Source organism: Oxyura jamaicensis, chromosome 21 (assembly GCF_011077185.1).
Source record: "Oxyura jamaicensis isolate SHBP4307 breed ruddy duck chromosome 21, BPBGC_Ojam_1.0, whole genome shotgun sequence".
NCBI classification, from domain to species: domain Eukaryota; kingdom Metazoa; phylum Chordata; class Aves; order Anseriformes; family Anatidae; genus Oxyura; species Oxyura jamaicensis.
In genome coordinates this window covers 4,233,019-4,254,315 of record NC_048913.1, presented here as the reverse complement: position 1 = coordinate 4,254,315, position 21,297 = coordinate 4,233,019, and the positions used below count along the sequence as shown (strand labels likewise).

The 21,297-nt window shown below is 48.4% G+C and overlaps 2 protein-coding genes across 2 annotated transcripts; one reads left to right on the top strand and one right to left on the bottom strand.

Annotated features, from left to right (window-relative positions):
- The first annotated feature begins 1,195 nt into the window (after positions 1-1,195).
- Positions 1,196-12,561, top strand: LOC118177032 (solute carrier family 2, facilitated glucose transporter member 5-like). The gene is made up of 12 exons (XM_035344386.1): positions 1,196-1,534; positions 3,078-3,176; positions 3,652-3,812; positions 4,300-4,424; positions 6,384-6,536; positions 6,624-6,749; positions 7,026-7,213; positions 7,593-7,703; positions 7,901-8,002; positions 8,414-8,489; positions 9,590-9,717; positions 10,338-12,561. The coding sequence occupies exons 1-12, from the start codon at positions 1,478-1,480 to the stop codon at positions 10,572-10,574; spliced, it is 1,563 nt and encodes a 520-aa protein (XP_035200277.1). The 5' UTR covers positions 1,196-1,477; the 3' UTR covers positions 10,575-12,561.
- A 70-nt stretch (positions 12,562-12,631) lies between these two features.
- Positions 12,632-20,924, bottom strand: CA6 (carbonic anhydrase 6). The gene is made up of 9 exons (XM_035344939.1): positions 20,843-20,924; positions 19,297-19,479; positions 16,087-16,235; positions 15,867-15,962; positions 15,630-15,696; positions 15,152-15,375; positions 14,135-14,258; positions 13,784-13,882; positions 12,632-13,245 (listed from the first exon to the last, which is right to left on the bottom strand). Exons 1-9 carry the CDS (start codon positions 20,922-20,924, stop codon positions 12,632-12,634), a joined length of 1,638 nt encoding a protein of 545 aa, XP_035200830.1.
- Between the last annotated feature and the right edge of the window lie 373 nt (positions 20,925-21,297).

Genomic DNA, 21,297 nt, shown 5'->3' with positions numbered 1-21,297 from the left:
CTGAAGGTATCTTTTCCCATCTCTCCTTCAATCCTTGTTTCTCCCTGATTTTTTAAAAAATATTATTTGCATTGTAGCTCATAAACTGGATTACCTTACGGAATTTCACCTGTCAGCGTTACAGGATGACCACCACTAAAGGCGTCTGATAGATAGAACTGCTTGTGAAGCACTTAGCTTCTGGGTGTTAAGCTCTTACTGCATTTACTTTCTTTGAGGCCATGACTTAGATTAATTGGGAAGAATTTCAGAGTAAATGGTAACAAAGGGATTTTAAAAACAAAAGATGATCCCCTGAGGTTTGGGGGGGAGGATGTGGAAAAAAACAAAAACTATCAGCAGCTGTCATCTTGCTGTTCTATTTCTATCAAATTGTCTTTGCCCTGCAAAACTTCTTCCTGGGAAAAATTAGGAATGGGTGCAAAAAGACATTCCAGGACGAACAAAAGAGAAAAAAAAAAATGCTGAGTGTAGGTTCTGTGTGCGATGACTTCACCGCACAAGAGGGAGGCTGCAGCCACTTGAGGTGCATTTTTTTTAAAAAAGGTGCTGGGTGCTGAAGACAGCCAGGCCAATAACAATGCAGTCTGATTCCAGTTGCTCTGGCTGCCAGGGGTATCTGTGAACTTTGCATTTTGCTGATCAACTATAGAAACTGTAGTTAATCATTAATTAAGTCCTGTGCTGTTTGAAGTAGCCTCCTCGTGCAGGTGGTTAATGCTAAGCCGACAGCGTGTACGCCTTGTGTGTAGAAAGAAAACTAATATGCTTTGCTGTACAAACAGCATGTTCTGTGCATGGTCAGAAATAAACCCTAGAAGGAAGAACCTGCAACCTGCAGGAGTGCCCCGAGGGTGCTGGGCTGGGTGGGGTGGGACCAGGTGCTGTATTTCTGCTCAGGGGTAGATGTGCAATTGTGGCTGCAGGAGGGCTTGTGCAGTCCAGGTTTATCACTGTCCTATGGCAAAAGCCCTCTCTGGGGGCCGTGCTCACACAGAACACTCATTTTTTTCTGGAACGTGGTGGTCACCAGGCAGCGATGTGGCTACAACTGTGCTGGAGCTGCAGTGTGGAGCAGCAGCGGCTCTCCTGCCACGGCCCCATCTGTTCCGCATACCTGCGCTGCAGCAAACGGCTCCTTCAGCATCTTTGGTGATAAGCCTGCTCCTCCTCCTTGGGTGCATGAGGATGTTTCCCCTGTAGCTGGGCATTATTTTGAGTCTGGAGCTGGCACAGGAACACCTGAGAGCGGTGACAGACTTGAAGGAGGGAGGGGAGAGGAGACTAAAAAGGAGACACGCAGGACTGGAAACCCAGCAGTCAGCTCGGGCTTGGGCTGTTGTTGCTGGCCGTGGATTGGATACTTCCTTGAAAGTCACGGGAGGGATTTTCTGTCCAGGCAGGGCGTTTCCATCCCCCGTGTCATCTGTTTTGGCTATAAAAGTCCGTACTCAGCATCTGTGGTTCAAAGCCCAACATGGAGCCAAGCAAAGATAAGCAGGAGAGCTCCGACTCGGAGGGAGGCTCGAAGGGGGTAAGTGAGCGGACTCTGCTTCCACTGCTGCCTCCCCTGGAGATGCAGAGCGGGTTTGGAGAAGTGAGGGTTTGTGGTGGAAGGAGACGAAGGGATCTGTTGGGCTAATGTATCCATAGCTGGTCTCGGAGGGAGAGCAGGGATGTCTACGTTCCCAAACCCAGTTTTTCTGCAGCGTAGCATTGCTCCCCTGACTCACTCCTTGCAGCTGACCTACTGTGCAACTTCGGGGTGAAATTCCCTTTCTGTGTGCAACTTTTCTATCCTACTTTCCAGTTGCTTTCAGGCTGCGGGTGTTTCTGGATGGGGCAGCCTCCCACAGCAGCGTGTTTGTGGGTTCTTGTACAACACGGTGCTCCTGCGTGCCAGGGGCTTTCCTAAAAGTACTGCATGCGTATAATTAACACCAGCGGCTCTTCCGAGCTCTGGGGATTTGTTTAATGACAGCAAGGCAGTCTGATTTTCATTGCCGTTGCAAGAGTGTCAACAGTCTGGTACTAGAAAGTGTTCCTGGAAGCCTCAGCTTTCTCCTGATCCTGACTTGAGTTTCAGTCTCCTGCAGTCCCTTAATGTGCAGATCTCTGCAAGGGAGCTGCTAGAGCTTCTGGAGAATTTGGGGGCTGTAAGGGGTACCGGCTGCTATTTGGACATAGCTGTCATGGTTAGGGCCATGTCAGATCCCCCATGCAGGAGCTGGGCTGAGTGCTGGGACACTTAAAAACCTGCAAATGTTGCCAGCAAATGGTATGCGTCTGAACGAAAAGCAGTTTTATTGCTGCAGCAGATACGAGACACAATAGTGAGCTATAAAACAAACAAACAAAAAAACAGCTTAGTCAATAACGTAGGGCCAGCTCCAGCCCAAGGATGGAATTACAACTAAATTGCTGCAGAAAGCTCGCATGGCTTGTAACCCTGAGGACTGTGTGTCTACAGACGTGGCTGGTGTGCGATTCTGCTCGGGGTGGCGATTTTGCCCTTCTGTTTGGCTGCCAAGCCCTCACCAAGCTACTTGGCCAAGTTGTCGTTGGCTTTGGTGGCGGCTGGATAATCAGCTTGATCCTGAAACGTGGGAGGCAGAGCGATCCAGCCTGTGAAAGCAGAGCAAATGACCAGGAAAGGGATTTTTGCCACTTTATGTGAAACCCCATCTTTTTAAAGCTTTCCTATGCCAGCATCCTGCTTTGTTTTACTAACCAATTTGCATGTTGCAAAAAAGAATAATTGCATGCAATTTCTTTTTTCCCTGCGGGGTGGTATTTTAAGCACGATAACGTCAAAATTCTTTATCGTCCAAATGATCCATCAGTGCTGGGAAAAAGCGGTAGAGTGAATTACTGTAATGACAACGTGCAAATCAGGCAGAACAAAGTGAGTTATAACAAAAACAACCCATTGGGCTTTCTTTGTACGGTAACACAAAGCCAAAAAACACAGAAGGCAGATCTGGAGGTATTGCTGTATTTTTACAGAGGGACATTTATGCCTGAAAGCCAAACCTGGTTCTGAGGTGCTGTCTGTGTGTTCTCTTGTCTCTCTGCAGAAAATGACACTTTCACTTGCGCTGGTAACACTGATCTCTGCCTTCGGATCATCTTTCCAGTACGGCTACAACGTGTCTGTGATCAATTCTCCAGCCCCGGTAGGTTGAGACTGCAGACCATGACCAGAAGGTTTATAAACAGCAAAGTGGAAGAGGAACTGGATTACGGGTGTTTTGCGGGCAGGTGCCCAATGCCTAAGGTGCTCACACTTCTCAAAGCTTTGAACCACCTGGAAGTGGGAGTGTTAAGGCTGCAACGTGGCTGGCAGGGCTCCTTGCCCAGCAGTGATGGGGCATGAGGAATGCCTTCCCTTCTAGGAAGCAGACAAATCCAGTCAGGCAGGTTAATTTGTCTAAAATCTAATAAGGCAGGATAACTTGCATTAACTTTTATCTAATCCAGGCTTCTCCACTGCAACCCTCTCTTGCATTCGTTCTCCAGCTCAGCCATTCTGGTTTTATCTAAACATTTGTTTAAGGTTTTATGACATTGATTGTTTGACGTTGATTGATCTGTGCTTTTCCAACATGGACGTTCTGCATACTGCTAAATATGCTCTGTGTTTTGTTCCAGTACATGCAAGACTTCTACAACCAAACTTACACAGACAGGCATGGGGTCTTTATGGACAAGAGCTTCCAGACGCTGCTCTGGTCTCTCACCGTGTCCATGTACCCTCTGGGTGGCTTCTTCGGGTCCCTCATGGTGGGGCCTCTGGTCAACAACTGCGGCCGGTACGTGACAGAGCTGGGGAACGTCCTCCTGGGGCAGCTCGCTGGGTTCAGATAAGGCTCGTCTCACCGGTCACTCCAGCTCGCCGAGCTCATCAGCTCAGCTGCATCACGCCACTCTGGTCCTAAAGCAGATGGGCTGGTGATTAGCAGCTTGGGAACGTGGTGTCTCACATGTAGAAGAACCGATATGGTTTTGGGATGGTCAAGGCCATGCTGGGACCTGAGCCAGGTGGACAGCCACGGGAAAAGCCCTGGGAGCTGGGTGCAGCTGGGTGCAGGTCCAGCCCTGGCTGCTCAGGTTTCCTGAGCTCGCTCTTCATTCCCTGCGGGAAAAATGAGACAATCTCCATTTTCCCCTTGCCTAGTCTTTTGGATGGCAAGTCCTTTGAGTTTTGGGCAGCATAACCCAGGGGAGAGTCTGATACTGGTCCAGCAGCTTCCTTAGAAAAATAAACTGAATTCTGTCTCTGTCTCCATGACTTTGCAGAAAGGGGACCCTGCTGATAAACAACCTCTTCTCCATTGCTGCTGCAGTCCTTATGGGAACCTCAGAGATAGCAAAAACCTTTGAAGTAATCATCCTTTCACGTGTTATCATGGGGATTTATGCTGGTAAGTGAGAGGTTGGACGGTGAAAGGAGAGCAAAAATATGATATTCTTGGCTATGTAAAGTTTTTTTTCCCAACAGATGGCTTCACAGGTAGCACATTATAGCCATTCAGTTGCACAGCAGTTCTGTACTTGCTTGAATAATGGTTCTCATCTGCGTGTTGCAGAAGTATCAGAGATCTCTAATAGGCAAGGGCAGTGGGACTGGGATTTGGGCTGCACAGAGGAGGTGTCTGTAGCTGCAGCTGCCCTCCGCAGTCAGCGTCTGCTTGGCTCTGGGGCACCATCAGCCAGGAAACCTGCTGATAATCTGTTTTCCCAGACATCTGAAAGCAGATAGGCTGGCACTATTTAAAAAAATAAAATAAAATAATAATAAAAACCAGAATAATCCTTCCAAGCCGAAGTCATTGAAGACAATGCCAGATCCATTCCTGGAACTGGTTGTCCTTCCTGCAGGAGAAAGGAAATATCTGAGGGAGGGTAAAGGGTGCAGGACCACTGGTTTTACTGCAAGGCTCCTGAGGGCTGTGAGGTGCTGGAGCTGCAGTAACATGGACCAAAGAAGTGCCGAAGGGCCGGTGCCCCACGCGCTGCTGTGCTGGGCTCCTGCCAAGACAGGCTGATAAGTGTCCTGACAACATTCAGACCCGAGTAATTGTCTTTGGCTTAGCGAGACTGACGTGCTCCATGATTTATTAGTGAGTTCGGATAGCCTGTGTGGATAAAGTGAGAAAACAAACTGGTACAGGAAAACAATGCTATCTATAACACGCGATTGCAACCAGTGAGGTAAGGCAGGAAATGTCTGGTCTGGTTGGTTTTGTTTTGACTTTTCACTCTTGTAAGCCTGACAGCTGCTCTTGGCATTGCTTTTCCGAGCCGCTACAGAGGGATCTGCAAAGAGGGATCCCTCCTTTCAGCTATTTATTGCTGACAGAAGAGTTAGGACTGGCTGTCCTAACCTGTGTTTTGTAGCCTTGCTCTGTGCAGACTGTATATGGGGAGGGAAGCTGCTGGACCAAGCCAGCTTCGGGCTCTGTCAGGATCCGGGCACAGTTCATCCTAGTAAAAGCTGCAGCTCTGGTGCTGGGAGCACCATCAGAGCCCCTCTGTGGCAGGGCTTGGTCAGCGTAGGTCTGAACACTTAGAAATCCACCATTAATTGAATGCACTGGACTACAAGCCACTGCTAGCATGTTCGTGGTTTTTATAGGGAATTTAAAGGGATGGTTGTAGTGCCAACATCAAACACTACACCTCCTGAATTCAGTTTTACAATGTTTCCTGCCTGCGTTAGTATTTCTTTCTATGCATTTTGGCTTTCAGATAACATCTTGATCTCCTTTGTAGCCCCAGTGTGTGAATGCTAGGAACTTTGTTAGAAATGTAAGATAAGAGTGGTTTGGTCATTTGACTTCTGGAGTTTGGGGTTTGCACGCCAAGATTTACAACCTAAGTATGGGAACTGGCAGCTCACAGGGGTTACTGCAGCTAACAATGCTGTGTTCTGTAAAACAACCGGTCCTCTGTGTGCTGGTAGAATAGAAATACTTACTCTAACATGCTAACTGTAAGATGCTCTTTGTAAACTGTTACAGAGCAATTAATGGAGTAGTGAATTTTTAGGAGCAAGTGAGAGTCCCATCCCTCTACCCTTGCATCAGCTTGAGTACTGATTTCATTCTGAAAGGAAGTGGAAATTCCTCCCTTACCTTTTGACTGTGTTTCCAAATGGGAAGCAGCACATGCAGTTTCTCTGCATGTCTGCTATGGAAGTCCTTTGCACCCTGTGTGCAGAGGGAGCTGCTTCAAGGAAGGTGAAGAATGGACACTGAGAGCCCCCATATTGTCTGCCAGCTCTGTAGGCAAGCTCCTGCCAGCCTTCTCAGGCTCCTAAAAACACTTTGCTCGGCGTGCTGAGGTCAGGCAGCTGCATGACTAACATTGCTCTCTACCAGGTCTGGCCTCCAACGTGGTTCCCATGTTCCTGGGAGAAATGGCCCCCAAAAATCTGAGAGGTGCCATTGGGGTAGTGCCCCAGCTTTTCATCACCATTGGGATCCTCATAGCTCAGATCCTTGGTCTCAACAGCATCCTTGGGAATGTTGAAGGTAAAACCCTGGCTTGGGAAGTTTTCTGTGGGCTCTGCTGGGGAAAGATTTCTCCCAGTCATCATCATCGTGTTACCTTTGTTGCAGGCTGGCCTGTGCTGCTGGGGCTGACTGGGATCCCATCAGTAATTCAGCTCCTCACATTGCCCTTTTTCCCTGAAAGTCCCAGATATCTGCTGATACAGAAGGGCAATGAAGAGCAAGCACGACAAGGTACAGCACCATCCTTTACTGGAAGGGAAGGTGGAAGGGGATAGGTCTGGCTGTGGGATGTGGCTGACAGCAGCCAACAATGAAGCAAGAGAGTGTGAAATTATTCACTGACATGTTGCTGGTGGATGGGATTCTTGCTTCTTTCTCTGCTTGTATGAATCTCTGACTTCCCATCCTGGGAGCACTGCTACTGCCCATGGTTTGCATGGTGTTGTGTCTTGCTTGGAAGCAGTAGAGCTTTCTGTGGTCCGTAACTCACCTTCATCTCCCAACTAGCTCTGCAGAGACTGAGAGGCTGGGATGATGTGGATGATGAGATAGAAGAAATGCGCCTAGAAGACCAGTCAGAAAAGGAAGAAGGACAGCTGTCTGTACTCACCCTCTGCACCTTCAGGGGCCTGCGATGGCAACTCATCTCAATTGTCGTCATGATGATGGGCCAGCAGCTCTCGGGGGTTAATGCGGTGAGTGGGAAGGCAGCGGGGTGAGCAGTAACAGGATGGGGCATGGATGATATGGGGCAGAGCTGACATAGGAGCTAGAACCTGGGAGACACGATTCTCCCTTCATCAGGGACATTGGTTCTGTAAGATGTTATGGGGAAGTTCACCCTGGCCAGTACCAAACCAAGTACATACATGGTCCAGAGTCCAGCATCCTACAAGGATGGTTTGGACATTTTTGGCCTAAGGTTCTTGTGCCTGGAGCTAAACACCAACATCTTCAGTAATGAAATAATTTAAGGGCTCCTGTGCACCAGTTCCAGGAGGTAGAAGCAGCCCAGTTGGAATTCCTGTGCTCCGCCTTTGGCCACATATAAACACAGCTGTGGTTTTGCTGCAGGTCTTCTACTACGCGGACAGGATCTTCGAGTCAGCAGGTGTGGAAACCAATAACGTGCAGTATGTCACCGTGTCGATAGGTGCCATCAATGTCGTCATGACTTGCCTCGCTGTAAGTGTCTGCTGCAGCTATTTGAGTACTCACTTGTCCGTTCTCACAATGGGTGACCCAGGTTGTCACACCGCGAGATGCTTTGTGCAGTACTTGTTCTGCACCGTCCCTTGCTAAATACCATCTTGATAGAATCTGCTGGAATGAAGTGCTGTGCCCCGGGGATCTGGTCTCTCACCCCCTTCTGTCTCATTCAGGTTTTCATCGTGGAGTCCTTAGGGAGGAGAATCCTTCTCCTCGCCGGCTTTGGCTTGTGCTGTGGCTCCTGTGCAGTGCTGACCTTGGCCCTCAACCTCCAGGTGTGTGTCTGGGTGGCTCAGTGGGCCTGGCCAGGGACTTTCTGGGGAACAGGCCCTTGGTGTGTTTTGAACTTGTTTCTGCACTCTGGGAGGGGGGCAGTACGGAGTATCTCAGTCCCTGAAGATCTGCCTAACGTAAAGCCAGCAAGAACTACAGTCCTTCTTGGCTCGATACCTCTCCCAGAACATCGTGTTCATACCCGTTGCACCCATTTGTTGGAAGCAAAGATCCTACACAGACTATGTTCTATGTGGCTAAGTATGTCTGCCTGGACATAGCTAGGAACAGGAGGACACTGCTTTAGAAAATCCTTCAAATCTCACTGTGAATAGTGCCTTGAGTGTGTTGCTGACTTACAGCCAGCTCTAGTTGTGACAGCCAGCTCTAACCTGTGATTAAATTCTTTACAGAACACTGTTTCCTGGATGTCTTACCTAAGCATAGTGTGTGTCATTCTCTACATCATTGGACACGCTATTGGAGCCAGTAAGTACACACAATCTTGCCCAGTCTCCTCTGCAATTTGTTTAAAGCCAAGCTTTGTGCTGAACTTGACATCAAAAGCTTTGTGGGGCTGATCCAAGGAGATTGCATTTCCCTTGTGCAGCCATGCACCTTGCTGGCTGTCAGCTACATTTATGCTCCAGCAGGCCCTGTCCATGAGCAGGGGAGCATCCAGCTTTCAAGAGGAAAAGCAAAGGCACAATTGTGCTCATCATACCTGGGATGCACCCACTAGATCTGGAGCAAAGCTGTGCTGAGGTGCTGAGCCCTAGTGGCTGGGCAGAGATTCTGCATGCTTGCATCTATGGGCAACAAATCAAATTAGAACAACTCGAAGTACACGTGTGGCACTATAGATGACTTTGCAGACAGGAGTTGGTGTTGCAGAGAGATGAGGATATTGGAAAGGCTGTTGCCTAACCTGGCAGCTTCTTGGAGCTGTTGAGTTGCCTGTTCAGTGTGAAAAGCTCAGCCAGATCCTTGATGGATGCAGCAATGCAGTTTTGAGACTCCTGTTGAGGTTTCACTAGCAGATGGAATTACATTTAACCTCTCTTCTCCATGTGTGCCGTCAGTCAGACTGAAGCGCCCACAGGAGGGATGTTGCTGGAGGGAGAACACCAGGCCAGCTGGAAATGTGGCCTGACCCCTGTTGTGATAACGTTATCTGTATCTGCTTCATCACCTCACAGAGGGGGCAGTGCTGTGAGCGAGCCTGGTGGCTTGATCCACCAGCACCTGTTTTCCCATCACCTGCATATGTTGTATTTTTTTCTTTTTTTAAGAAGCACTGCTTTGCTTAGATGCTGCTTGTAGGATGCTCTCTGGAGATGCATTTCATGTTTATCAGTCTTGACAATTTTTTCGTGGTTAAAGCCATAGGAGAGAGAAGAGGCTGATTGCTGTGTGTGAGCTTAGGCAAGTCAGTCAGTTGCCCTGGTTTTTGTTTCATTTCCCTCTTGGATTTATCAGACGTTTCTAAACACAAGTTGTTTAGTAAGCTACTGAAACAAGCGATGTAATCTAGGAATTCAGAGTGAGAGATTGCCTTTGGGGTTTACAAATATAGAACTCTCTTCCAGGCCCGATCCCCTTTGTGATGATCACCGAGATGTTCCTGCAGTCGTCCCGGCCTGCTGCCTTCATGGTCGGTGGGTCCGTGCACTGGCTGTGCAACTTCGCCGTGGGGCTCTTGTTCCTCTACATGGAGGTAAGAGCAGGGGCAGGCCTTCAGCTTAAAATCAATATCTTCACCCCTATGTTCCTACAGAGAGCCTTTTTAAGCCTGGGAACTCTACATGTCCAGGTTGGTTCCCAGTATCTGCAGGCAGGGTTACAGATAAAGGGCAACAAACTGATGTTAATTAGCAGTTCTTTGATCACAGCTGTTGTGCAATACTTTAAAGTTATTTTTCCATATGAACATCTGATTCTCAATTCAGGACCATAGAAAAGACAGCAAATTCTCCATCTTCCATAGTGGGGTGGATGTCTCAGGGAGCCAACTTTAGCTTTTGACCACCAGGTCACCAGTTCAAACTGATCCCAAATAGTGGCGACCCATAAATTGATTAATTTTAGCCTGTGCAGGGGGAGCTGGTGAGTTTATTTTGATTTGTGTAACAGACCTTTTCCACTAAATCCATGGTAGTGATATCAGAAGACAGAATCTAGAACCACCCCTAGCTTCCAGTTGCTCAACTTAAAGTACATGCACACCATTGTGGCTGCCTTTCATAGATGATATAGGGTTCAGCATGTCCAAATCATGTAATGTATACATCTGGGGTATTGCCCTGGCCTTTGCTCAGTCTTCTTTCCTTGCTCCAGGCTGGACTGGGAGCCTACAGCTTCCTCATTTTCTGTGCCATATGCCTCGTCACCATGGTTTACATCTTCTTTGTTGTTCCTGAGACGAAGAACAAAACCTTCATGGAAATCAACAGGATCATGGCCAAGAGGAACAAGGTGGAGATTCAGACAGAGAAAGAAGAGCTCATGGATATCCACACTATCCCAGCTGGGCAGGAAGAGAAGAAGAAAGAAATCTCCAGCAGCAATCTGTGAACACAAACCAACATTTGGCCTGGTCCAGGCACTTTTCAGGATCTGCTCAGTGGGAGAACGTGGCTTGATACTGATCTTTCATCCAGACTTTCTGCACACTTCCCACAGCAAGAGTTTCTAAATAAGCCATTGTTGTGTCTTAAGAGTGTTCTCATTGTGAGTGATTAGCAGGACCGCTCTGCTTCACGGCCCAGCACTGCTGAGGAAAATTCCCCACTCCTGGTTATTTGTCGCAAGGAAAGGGCAATGCCCACAGCCAGCTCAGTTCCTGCCATCAAGGAACTGATGTCACAGTGTGATGCATGTCCCTCACGTCCTGACACAGGTGACACAAACCAGCACCTGGGCTGGGCTTTGGTCAGTCGCATGCAAGGAGTGCAACGTATTCCTCTTTCACGTAGCTGAGGGTCCAGCATGAGTGGTGGCCGCTCTTCGGTGCTTGGTGTTCTTTGAGTGGAGAGAAGCAGTTGTGCTGAGATGCTTTGTTAGATGGGTTGATAGCAGTGTTTATTCTGCCCCCTACTGTCCTTTTGTGTGCTTCAAAGGGCCATAAAAGTAGGAATACACATCACTCAATCTCACCCCCACCCTGCTCACCAGACTCTCCCTCACATCTCAGTCCTCAGCTGTTGCAGTTGAGTCCTTCCCGAGCCTTATTCTTGAGGTTAGGAGTCCTCCAGTGGTGTGATGCTTATTCGCAGATGGTTGATAACCATTTGTTCCAGTGGCACTCCAGTCCTTGGAAATAGCTCACTGCACTCTCTGGTGTTTATACTTCAGTTGCCCAAGGGTGGCAGTCCCTCTCTTAATCCTTTAATAACCCCCAGATCTGCGCTCTGTATGAGCCAGATGCACCTTGTTCACTCCCCAGAGATGGTCCTGAGCTCAGTGAGAACCTCGGGGCTGTGCTGCTGGGGTCAGACTCAGGCTGACGGATGCCCGTGCAATAACTGTAGGGCAGGGTCTGCTTCCAAGCATGGCCAAATCTGTCTTTAAGCTGTGAGAAGCTAAAGTTAGTTTTCCAAAGAATTTATCTCTTGGGTACCTGAACCTTCTTAAAGAAGTCTTCAAAGGGTTTAGAGCTTGGTCCTACTACTGGTTTCTTTCTGTTGTGTTCCCTAAGGGCACAGCTCCACCTGAAGGCTAAAATAGTTTGCAAAAAGCTGAGTCTGGGTGGTGACCCACAGAAGAAAGCAAATTGCATGCTGATAAAAATGGAGGATTTCTTAAAGTATTTATTTAAGGGGTTTAAGGGTTAATTGCTGCCTAAGTTAACATGTGGAAATTCACACAATTGTGCAAGGTTGCTGCCCTCTGTATGGAAAAAATCAGAATTGTTTGACAGCCTGGCACGGACTTGGTGTTGATGCTAGTGATAGTCCTTCACGTGATGTGCATCTTTAACCCCAGGAGACGAGCGTCCTGCATGCCCTCAGTCTTGTCTTGTGATGTGTATGTGTTGAAAAAGAAGCTGCTTCCACGCTCAGTCTCGCCATCCATTTACAAAAAGGACACGTCACTGAGCAAAGCACAATGACTGCGTAGGAGCCGCGCTGTCCTTTGTGTACCCTTTAATGATGCATCTGCAGTGGAAGGGGTGGTGATTTGATGGTGAAAATGGGAATAAAGGCTGCATGCAGGGAAGATGGTGAGAAATGGAGATGAGGTGAAGGATGTGAGTATAGTTCTACCTGAGAAAGGGGTTCCTCTAACCAAACAGTGGCACTTTGGCATATGAGAAGAAAGTCTGTGTATGGGGCCCTACACCAAACTCCTAGGAGGGATGTGAAGATACAAGGCATGGGACTGTGCTGAGCTGCTCTCTGTTTTGTGCCTCCGTCCTACTGATTGATGGAGGCTTTGCCCCTATATGCCTACTTGGAAAAACCAAGCAAGGTGCCTAGTGAACCTACAGCAAGCAAAAGGAGAAACAAGGAGTTAACCTAAAACAAATAAATGGAACAAACTTCCTTTCTCATTTTCCCTAGTAAGTGGTTTGGATTCTTTTCTTTCCTTTTTCTTTTTTTTTTTTTTTTTTCTTAAAAGGGGGGTGGGGGTCACTGACAGCTGGTGTCAGACTCCAGAACCACCCCTCCCAAGAGGGTCATGGAGGTTTCTCCCCATGCTATGACATCTCCCTTGGGATGTCCTGCTCTGCACAGTGCAAGTGCCCGAATGTCTGCAGGGCTGAGGACTTGGCTCCACAGGTTCACGTGCGTCATCCACCCTGCAAATCCGTTGGAGAAGGCCCCGAGAAGAGTGTCTCTGTCTTTCCCAAGGACAAGCGTCCCTCCAGCCTGGCTCATGTACCCTTTCTGGATGCTCTTTGCTTTACCGGCAGCTCCATTGAGCCATAAATTTGCCATTCCAGACTGGGAGGCCCACGTCATGCAGAAGTGCAGCCAGTCCTGTGCCTTGTGGAACAGGGGGAAGCTGATGAAGTGGCCTCCTATCCACAGCCCCACATCTGTGCCCACGGTCAGCACTAGCTCATTATCCCTCTCCTGCGTGGAGTAGGAAAGAACAGTCTGACTGCCAATGTGCTGGGCTTTTGTCCAGAAACATAAGGTGAATGCTTGGAGAGACATCTCATGGAGGGGATGAACAGTCACAAAGCTCTCAATGTTTTCCATGGGGAAGTAGAAAGCAGGGAAAGTGCTGGATTTAATACCTGAAATAACCAAAAAGCCTGCTGTTATGTTTTTTACTTGTTTATAAATCAGCCCAAACCCTACAGAGTGTACCCACAGGAGCTGGCAGGGCTGTAGCAGCCTTGGCTGTCTCCAGCCACAGTTACTGGCACATTGTTCCAACAGCAGAGGGGCTTGACATGATGAAAAGCTCAGCTCCCACACCAAACTGTTTTGGGAAAACCACTTTTCCCCTCCTTTCTTTGTTCTTGTCTTCTGTAAAATGGAGAAAATTATTTACCCTGGGGGAACAGTGAGCTTAAAATCCTCCCTGTTTGTAAAAAGGTGCTTACATGTTGCTGGACCAAGCTGCGGTTGCTGTGAGAGTAACTAGATTTGGGCTAGATGTAATGATATTGTAGCTCATGGAACTTCTCCAATTGGCCTTGATATGGAACAAAATTCTACTTGTATATATCAGCACCAAACCTGTTAATGATTTAGGCCATGGAGAACAGCACGCATGGGCTCTTCATCCTTGAAAGGTAAGCTGGACCTGGGAATAGACATGTTTCTTACCCACGTGGCTCACTCCATTCAGCAACTCTTTCTTCATGTCCTGGAGCTGCGTCTGGATCTGTTCCAGTCTGAGGCTGAGCTCTTCTGTCTCGCATTGTTCTAGAGCAATAAGACAGCTGGACTTACCGAAGGCCAGGACCTGCACACGGCAGCTCTCCTGCTTTCTGGTTTGTAGGAGGTTTGGGGAAAAGCTTTGTTTTAAAATGTGGTGTATCTCGGTATGCCAACACTGAGGGCTGGTGCACGACCTACAGCCACCACTGCTCTGTGAGAAGTAGGACGAGTTGGCAGGACACGGACCTCCTGCCCCCTGGGGAAGGTTTGGGGGTCCTGCCTGCTGCCCCCTATTACCTGGGGTGGGTTTGGCTCGGAAGGAGGCCTCCACCAGCCGGCCATGCAGGGGCTGAGCGTGCCGGTAGTCGTTGCGCAGCGTCTGGTTGTGCCAGTCCAGCAAGGTGTTCTCCAGGATGCTGATCTGCGAGCAACACAGCGGTGTTACGGGGGGCAGCAGGGTCAGTGCTTTGGCCTAGAAGTGCTCGGGGTTAAACCCAGCAGCTTGTGACAGGGGCACCCTGCAGGGTCTCTTGCTGAGCATTATTAAGGGAAGGGAACTGCCTGTCGAAGGCTCTTATCAGCTAAGTCATGGTGAAGATATTTTGCCTGAAGGAAGTTATTTTAACAATGACCTGACGGTATGCACGGATGCAATTGCTCTGTGGCTTGCTGCTTTCTCACAAGCGCCCACTAGTGCCTTCCCCACCAAAAAGTACTTTTTTTTTTTCTTTTTTTTTTTTTTTCTTTTTTTTTTTTCCAATGTGATCCTCTTTCCCACAGTGATCCTCTACTGCTGTAATCTCCACTTGACTGTGTCCTCATGGAAGGAAAGTCTGTGGTTCTTTTTCGTTATGGAAGATGAACTACTCTGCAGGATTCACCGGTAAGCTCGTTTTACTAGTGTTACGGAGCGTGTCTGAACCCTCTGCCACACAGCCAAACAGCAAAAAAAAAAAAAACACAAACCACTTTCCTAAAAATCTGCCAATTATTCTGTAATGATTTTAACGCTATGAATGGCGCTTTTATCTCTCTTTTTTTTTTTTTTTTTTCCTTTTTCTTTCCTTCTTCCTCTCTTTGTGGTAGTTTTTGTGTTACTGACTCTGGCTGGTCTCTTTTTCTTCATATGGTGCTTCTGTATGGTTGGGTTTAACTGAGCAGAGAGCTTTCTAATCGCTCGCCAGACCTCAGGTCCTACAGCCACAAGTAGCTGCTGTTGCTCTGGAGTCTGTCCTCAAATTCCTGTCTGAGAAATGCCCCGGTAGCTGTTCTGTTGGTCTGTTCTCCAAATCACTGGAGAATAGAAAAGGAAACGGGTGTGGAAGGACAGCATGAGGGAAAGAAGCTGCTATGGCTGGTGAACAGCCACCACATGTGTACCTGCATGTGTGACAGGACAACTGGGGAGTCGAAGATGGTCCAGGTCACGCTCTCGGAGCAGGGAGGGGTGGTGAGCGAGCCCTCATACCTGTAGAAGTGCGAGAGGTTTTCTGGCAGCATGGCTTGGACATCCAGAGAAGTAAGCTTTGTCGATTGACCTCAAAATGAAACAGAGGCAGTGTTAACAGCTTGCGGTGACCAAAGAGAAAGGGTGTCCTGCACAACACCCTGCCATGGGGGCTGCTGCTGGGGCTGCAGAGGCAGGGAGAGCATGATGTGAGTGGCTGAGGATGCCTGGCCATGTAGCTGCAAGCAGAGCAGCAGCAGAAAGGCTGAACCCAGACCCAGGACGTGCATATGCATACAGGCTTTACGAAGATCAAGGATGGAGAAAAGCATCCCCACGACTTACCTGCAAACTTGATCTTTGCCAGTTTGGAAATGAATTCACTGTAGTACGTATTTTCAAAGTGCCCCTCCTAAACACAGCATAGAGAGTTGAAAAAGGTTGGTGACCTGCCTGTTTTTCAGCCTGGGGACTGACTGAGCCTCGTATCTTGGAGGCTGGACGTGCAGCCCTAGATGGGACCAGAGCATGGCTGTGGGACAAACTGACCACGCACTGGCCTTGCTCAGGGGTCAAACCTACCGCATACAAGAATGCAAGCACAGCCAGTCCATTCGGCTTGTCTTTGGCTTCTTCAAAGCTCAAGTACTCGGCAGAGTTGTAATGGACAATGTGCAGCTGCCAGGAGAGAGACAGGGCCACTGAGCAAGGGGTGACAAGTGCCTTCCTCACCCTCAACACCCTGAAGGACTTAATTCCAGCTGAAGGCAGAGCTGCCATCCCCCTTCCTCCCTCCAGGTACCTCTGCGACGTATCTCATCCCGTCCAGCGTGTGCTCAGAGCCACTGGTCTCTAGGTCCAAGCCCCCCCAGTGCAGATGCATCTGTACCGCCGTGTAGAGGCCTGGGAGCCCTCGGGCGATGCGCAGGGTGGGTGGCAAATCGATCTGGACTGAAAAAACAGGATTGGAGACAGCAGTGAGTGCAGAGCTGATTGTGCTAGCACTGTCTGTAGCGTTTTTCCCAGCTGGGCAGCTCTGGGTTTTTCCTTAGGCACCAATAAAAATGGTTTAATGCTTGTGCCTGGCACCGCACATCACATCTTGCAGGGCTCTGCATGCATTTGTTCATCTTGTTATTTCCAAGGAGAGAAGGAGGCAGTCAGAAATAACAAAACAACTAGCCTCACCTAACCCTTTGCCATCATTTTACACATTCTGGGCTCTGTGACTGTTAGGGATGGGCGTGCTGGGCCAGAGCCCTGCAAATCTGAAATGGCTGCATTTGTGCTGGGGGGCTGAGACAGAGCCCTGTCTCACATTCACACCAGGGCTATGAAACACGGGTCCTCCTGCTGGTGTACTGCCACAGATTATATATTAGGGTAATAAATATGCTGAATTTAGGGCTTAAAATGGAGAATTGCTTCATCCTAGTGAAAGCCCAGAGCATGTTGTAAAATAAAATAGCAACTCCCATTGCTAAAGGTAGCACTGTGTGTGATTCATTAGTCAGAGCTTGGGTTAGAGGAGAGAGTTTCTTTTGTTTGTGAAGTGTTGACAGCCAGACAAGATGAGAACGTGTTTCCTTGTGATATTCCAAAGCGTCTACAGTGGGAAATAAACACCTACCTTACTTTTTATGTAAGATCCCTGCTGACTGCCTTCCATAATTAGGATTATTTGCCTCAAGTACCTCATTATGGCTTCTACCTTCTGCAAAACACAGCCAGCAAGGAGTGTTCTGAGTCTAGGGGAAGGTTAAATCTTCCGAAAGGCATTTTTTGTAATTGCTTTGCTGCTCTAACAGCCCAGCTTCCTTCTGCTTCTTGCCCTGCATCTCCACGTAAAGGGGGAGAGAGTTACTGCTCTGAGCTGGACCTGCCTTGTGGCCCCACAATGTGGGTTGTGCAGGGGAACAGCAGCACCTGGGGCCGGGGTCTTCTCCTACCTCTGACCTCCAAGGGGTTGAGGTAAGGCATTAATGGAGGCTGCACATCAGGTGCCAAAAGCGCAGCTGGTTTCTTAGGTGAGAAACTTGTTCTTCAGCACCTGAGAGCCTGAGCAGAGATTCCTGTGGATTGATCTATTTTGCTGTGCCTTTCACATAGGATAACCTCCTTTAGATGTGGCACAGTGGGAGATTTTCCTCGTGGGGTATTGGAACCCTGTGCCAGCCCCCTGAAATCAGTGGGGAAACTGTGCCTGCCTTCGCAGGAGCTGTGAATGCAGGCTGTCATTTTGCCTTTGTGCTTTATTAAAATGCCCTGCGTTAGAGCATCGCTGTTTTGATGTTGACAAGAGAATCGGGAAAGGCACACATGCAGAGATGTGAAAGCTAAACCTGCAGGAATTGGTGTGCAGGCTGTCGGGGTGGCAGCACTGATATGACAGCTTCCAGCTGAACGTCAGGCTTGTGTGGGGGACAAACAGGAGTGCTTATTCATGATGATTTTTAGAAATACAATCACAGCACTCTCTCTCTGAAGACAGCGTGTCTCTCATCGCTTCAGTTCCTTGTTCTTGCTCTATATTCCTTTCTCTCTGCTGCAGAGAGAAGAAAGGACTAGCGTGGGGGATTAGAGAGCGGCCAGGCTCCTCATGTTCCAAATGCCTTGAAAATACTCATCCCCCTGAAGCAGTTATTGGGAAATTCTTCTCTCGCTGCTCATCTGTAGTCTACAAGCATTACCCCAGCAGCACCAGCTGATGAATTATTTAGGTAATGAATTACACTGCAGCAGGAGCATCCAGGACCTCCTATAGGAGAAGCTTTGCTCTGAGGCTGTGCAGCCAAAGGCAAGGTGTTTAACTCGGGCTGTGCTTCAGCTTCCTGAGGGCTGTAAGGAGGGCCCCTCCTCTGCCTTGTATGATTACAGCTAACCAACCATCAGCTGCCAGCTCACTGCTGAGCTACGGTTCTCCCGTCCCATCACTTCTGGTTCTCACTGCACAGGGGCAAAAGACACATTTTGTGAATGCAGAGAGGAGTCAGTATGCCTCAAATGTCGCTTGCTCCTACAGTCCTGCAGTTACCAAATATGCTGAAAAAGGAGCCAATCTATCATGCTCTAGCTGCCTTTCATCCCTTTTCAGTGTCTAACAGGGAAAATATCTTATTTCTTATTTCTTATAAGAAATTTCTTATAAGAATCTTAATTCTTATTTTTCTGGTTTACATATGGGTTTCTGAAAAGCTTTCCTGTGTGACTGGGGAAAGCAGCACAACCGGGAGAGCAGAATGAAGTGAGATGGCAAAGCAAAGTGTGTCAAGTTCAGAAAATAAAAAGGGCATCGTCTGTGAACAGCATTTCAATCAGCTAAACCCAATAATCTATTCCTGCCATGGCATGAGTTTGACATCCTCTCAGGGCAACTGCCCAGCCAGGGAAGAAAAAAACTTTCTACCCCTAAGGCAATGCTGGCTCATTCACCCCCGCTGATGGCACTGGCCTTAACTTGGTGGGGGGGGTATGTGATAATGGCAGAGAGCAAAGATGGACACGTGGCAGGTGTTCCTGTACCCTGCCTGTGCTGGGAAAATACATACCTGAGCTCATAAAGTCTCCTTTGTACTCCGGTAATGAGTGCATGCTGTGCTGCCCAGACAAACCCTCCAGAAGACAGACCACAGCCTGCTTTACAGTTTAAAAGTAGGATGCTCTCAGGTTTGTATTTCCCCCACTGAATGCGCTGGGGATGGTGCAGGGTGCTAACAAAGAGGCATGGACAAAAGGCTGGGGTTTCAGGCCAGACCTACCATTACCAACAAATGCCCTTGAAAAAAGGTGAGGCTTGGCTTTGCTGCCAGCATCGCCCATGGTCATGGCAGCAGCGCATGGGGTCCCGATGCTGCATGATCAGGGATGGTGCATGCACTGTGCCGTGGGTCAGGGACCACTGAAGCCTGCAAAATGGGGTTGAAGGGGGCTGTATGAACTGTATGTCTGCTCCTTTGCCAGCAACGAGCTCCTCTTTTTAGGCAGGAGATGAGCAGGCTCCCCCCAGCCTTACCCGAATGGCCGTTGTTGGTCATCGTGAAGTCCCCCTGCAAGGGCTCGTCGTAACCACTCAGCTCCAGCTGCAGCAGCTGGGGGTTGTGCACCACTTTCTTCCTCTGGATGTCGATGGGAGACTGGCGCTTGCCAGAGCAGGCAACAAAGTGCTGCCCCCAGTGCTCTTCATCCAGCTCGCCCTCTGTGTGGAGGAGAAGCAAACCAGGTCATTGGGATGGGGCGGGAGCTGCTGCTAGCTCAGGAGTCAGAAAATATACATTATTTGGTCTGCAGTACAACTGTGCTGCAAAACATGAGACCTGCATTGCAGTAATAGCCCTCTGCACTCACCTCCTGTGCCTGTCTATGGAGGAAGCAAATGCAGAGGACACCTGGCATGCTGGATACTGTCCTTTTTCCAATGGCTTTAAACCTCTTAACCCCAATTTGAATCTTTCCTGCAGAGGTCTGAGTGCTGCTGAAACTGCTAATTGCTGCTTGAACCCATTAAGGCTATTTATTTGTACTCTCCATAGTGCTACATTTACGACTTTGAGGTTAAGTAGAAATTTTGATGCTCTCTTTGTCATGGCTGTGACTGACAGTCACTATGGAAACCTTTTCTTCTTTTTACCCCCCCTCCCCCAAATTACAATATATTGATCGATGGAGACTTGTCTGTCTGAGACAAACAAAGCTAGAGCTGAGGAATAACCAGCACGTGACTGTTGCACTTGCTGAGTGCAAACCCTGCAGAGGTGGTTTGGAAGGAGAGGTGAGTATTTTGAAAAGAAAGTAGATCAAAGCTATTTCATCAGCTCCCTAATTTTCTAATTATAATAATCACAGCCACAGCTGGGGATTTGTTACCATTTGCCAATTCTTTTTATTTCATTTAAGCAATGAAAGTTTACAGAAATTTTGTTTCCTGACATTGAATAAATATGGAGGGCTTAGGCAAGGCAGAAGGAAATCCAGCAAGGACCTCTGCGAACAGCTTGGTGGGCTAATTGCAGGATTGTATCCACTCAGCAACAGCCTTTCCTTCAGCCTGAGTCCAAGCCCACTGAAGAGTGCAAAAGGACTGCCGTTTACTTCAGCAAGTTCTGCAAACAAGCTCCTGAAACAATTACAAATCAAATAAAGCTTCACAAGATCTATAAATACATAGATGAGCACTTTTTTTGTGACCTGTTCTAAATAGGATGTGACAATAAAATAATGGCCAAGCAATATTTAAAGTTTTTCCTTTCAGGATCATCCAAAGGGCAGCTGTTATTCTAAGACATTGCAAAGATTTTCCCCATTGTTCAAACCTTTTGGGTCTGACAGCCCGGACAATGTGTCCTCACTGCACAGGGGAGCACAAAGGGGTGGCATTGGGGAAAACCATTTCCAAGATACTCAGTCATCAATAAAAGGGAATAAATTAGCTTCTCGCTGGAGACCCCTCACTAACAAAAGCAGTGTCCAGCTGAGTGTTGCCCCTGCAGCACGGAAGGAATGTGAGCGTCTCAGCAACTTGGCAGGCAGCAGCAGTCCCAAAGCAGCCTCATTTTTGTTACCTTTGTAAGTCCAGTGCACGGTGTGAGAGCAGCTCAGCTGCAGCAGCAGCAGCAGGCGCAGTGGGGCAGCCGGGACGCACATCTCTCAGTGCACCTGCAGGACCAAAGCAGAGAGTACATTTCTTTACAAACCCTCAGGAGGTGTAAATATCAATTTTCTCCTGGTCTGGTCTCCCCAGCACCCATCCTGCCCTGCTCCTCACCCATGCAAAGCAACAGCTAGTGATGCCATGGAGATATTTTGTGTGGGCGCTCTGCTCTATGCACAAATGAGCCAAGGCACACAGTGTTTAGGGACCACTTTTCCAAAGTGCTGGGCTTTCCCAGTCTTACTAGAAGTCAGAATTGTAGACGCTTGGCTCTGAAAATCAGGCTTCTGAGGCCAGATTTCAAGAAGCTCCACACCCACTGGTCTAGGATTTCAAGGTGTTTTGCTTTCAACACCTTCCCTCATC

Excerpts from the sequence above, each read along its gene's own strand:
- LOC118177032 (XM_035344386.1), top strand. The coding sequence starts at position 1,478 with ATGGAGCCAAGCAAAGATAAGCAGGAGAGCTCCGACTCGGAGGGAGGC. Across the intron at positions 7,214-7,592 it reads AGCTCTCGGGGGTTAATGCG|GTCTTCTACTACGCGGACAG; the intron begins GTGAGTGGGAAG and ends GTTTTGCTGCAG. Across the intron at positions 8,490-9,589 it reads TGGACACGCTATTGGAGCCA|GCCCGATCCCCTTTGTGATG; the intron begins GTAAGTACACAC and ends ACTCTCTTCCAG.
- CA6 (XM_035344939.1), bottom strand. The coding sequence starts at position 20,924 with ATGTGCGTCCCGGCTGCCCCACTGCGCCTGCTGCTGCTGCTGCAGCTG. Across the intron at positions 16,236-19,296 it reads GACCAACAACGGCCATTCGG|TCCAGATCGATTTGCCACCC; the intron begins GTAAGGCTGGGG and ends CTGTTTTTTCAG. Across the intron at positions 15,376-15,629 it reads GGCAAAGATCAAGTTTGCAG|GTCAATCGACAAAGCTTACT; the intron begins GTAAGTCGTGGG and ends TTTCATTTTGAG.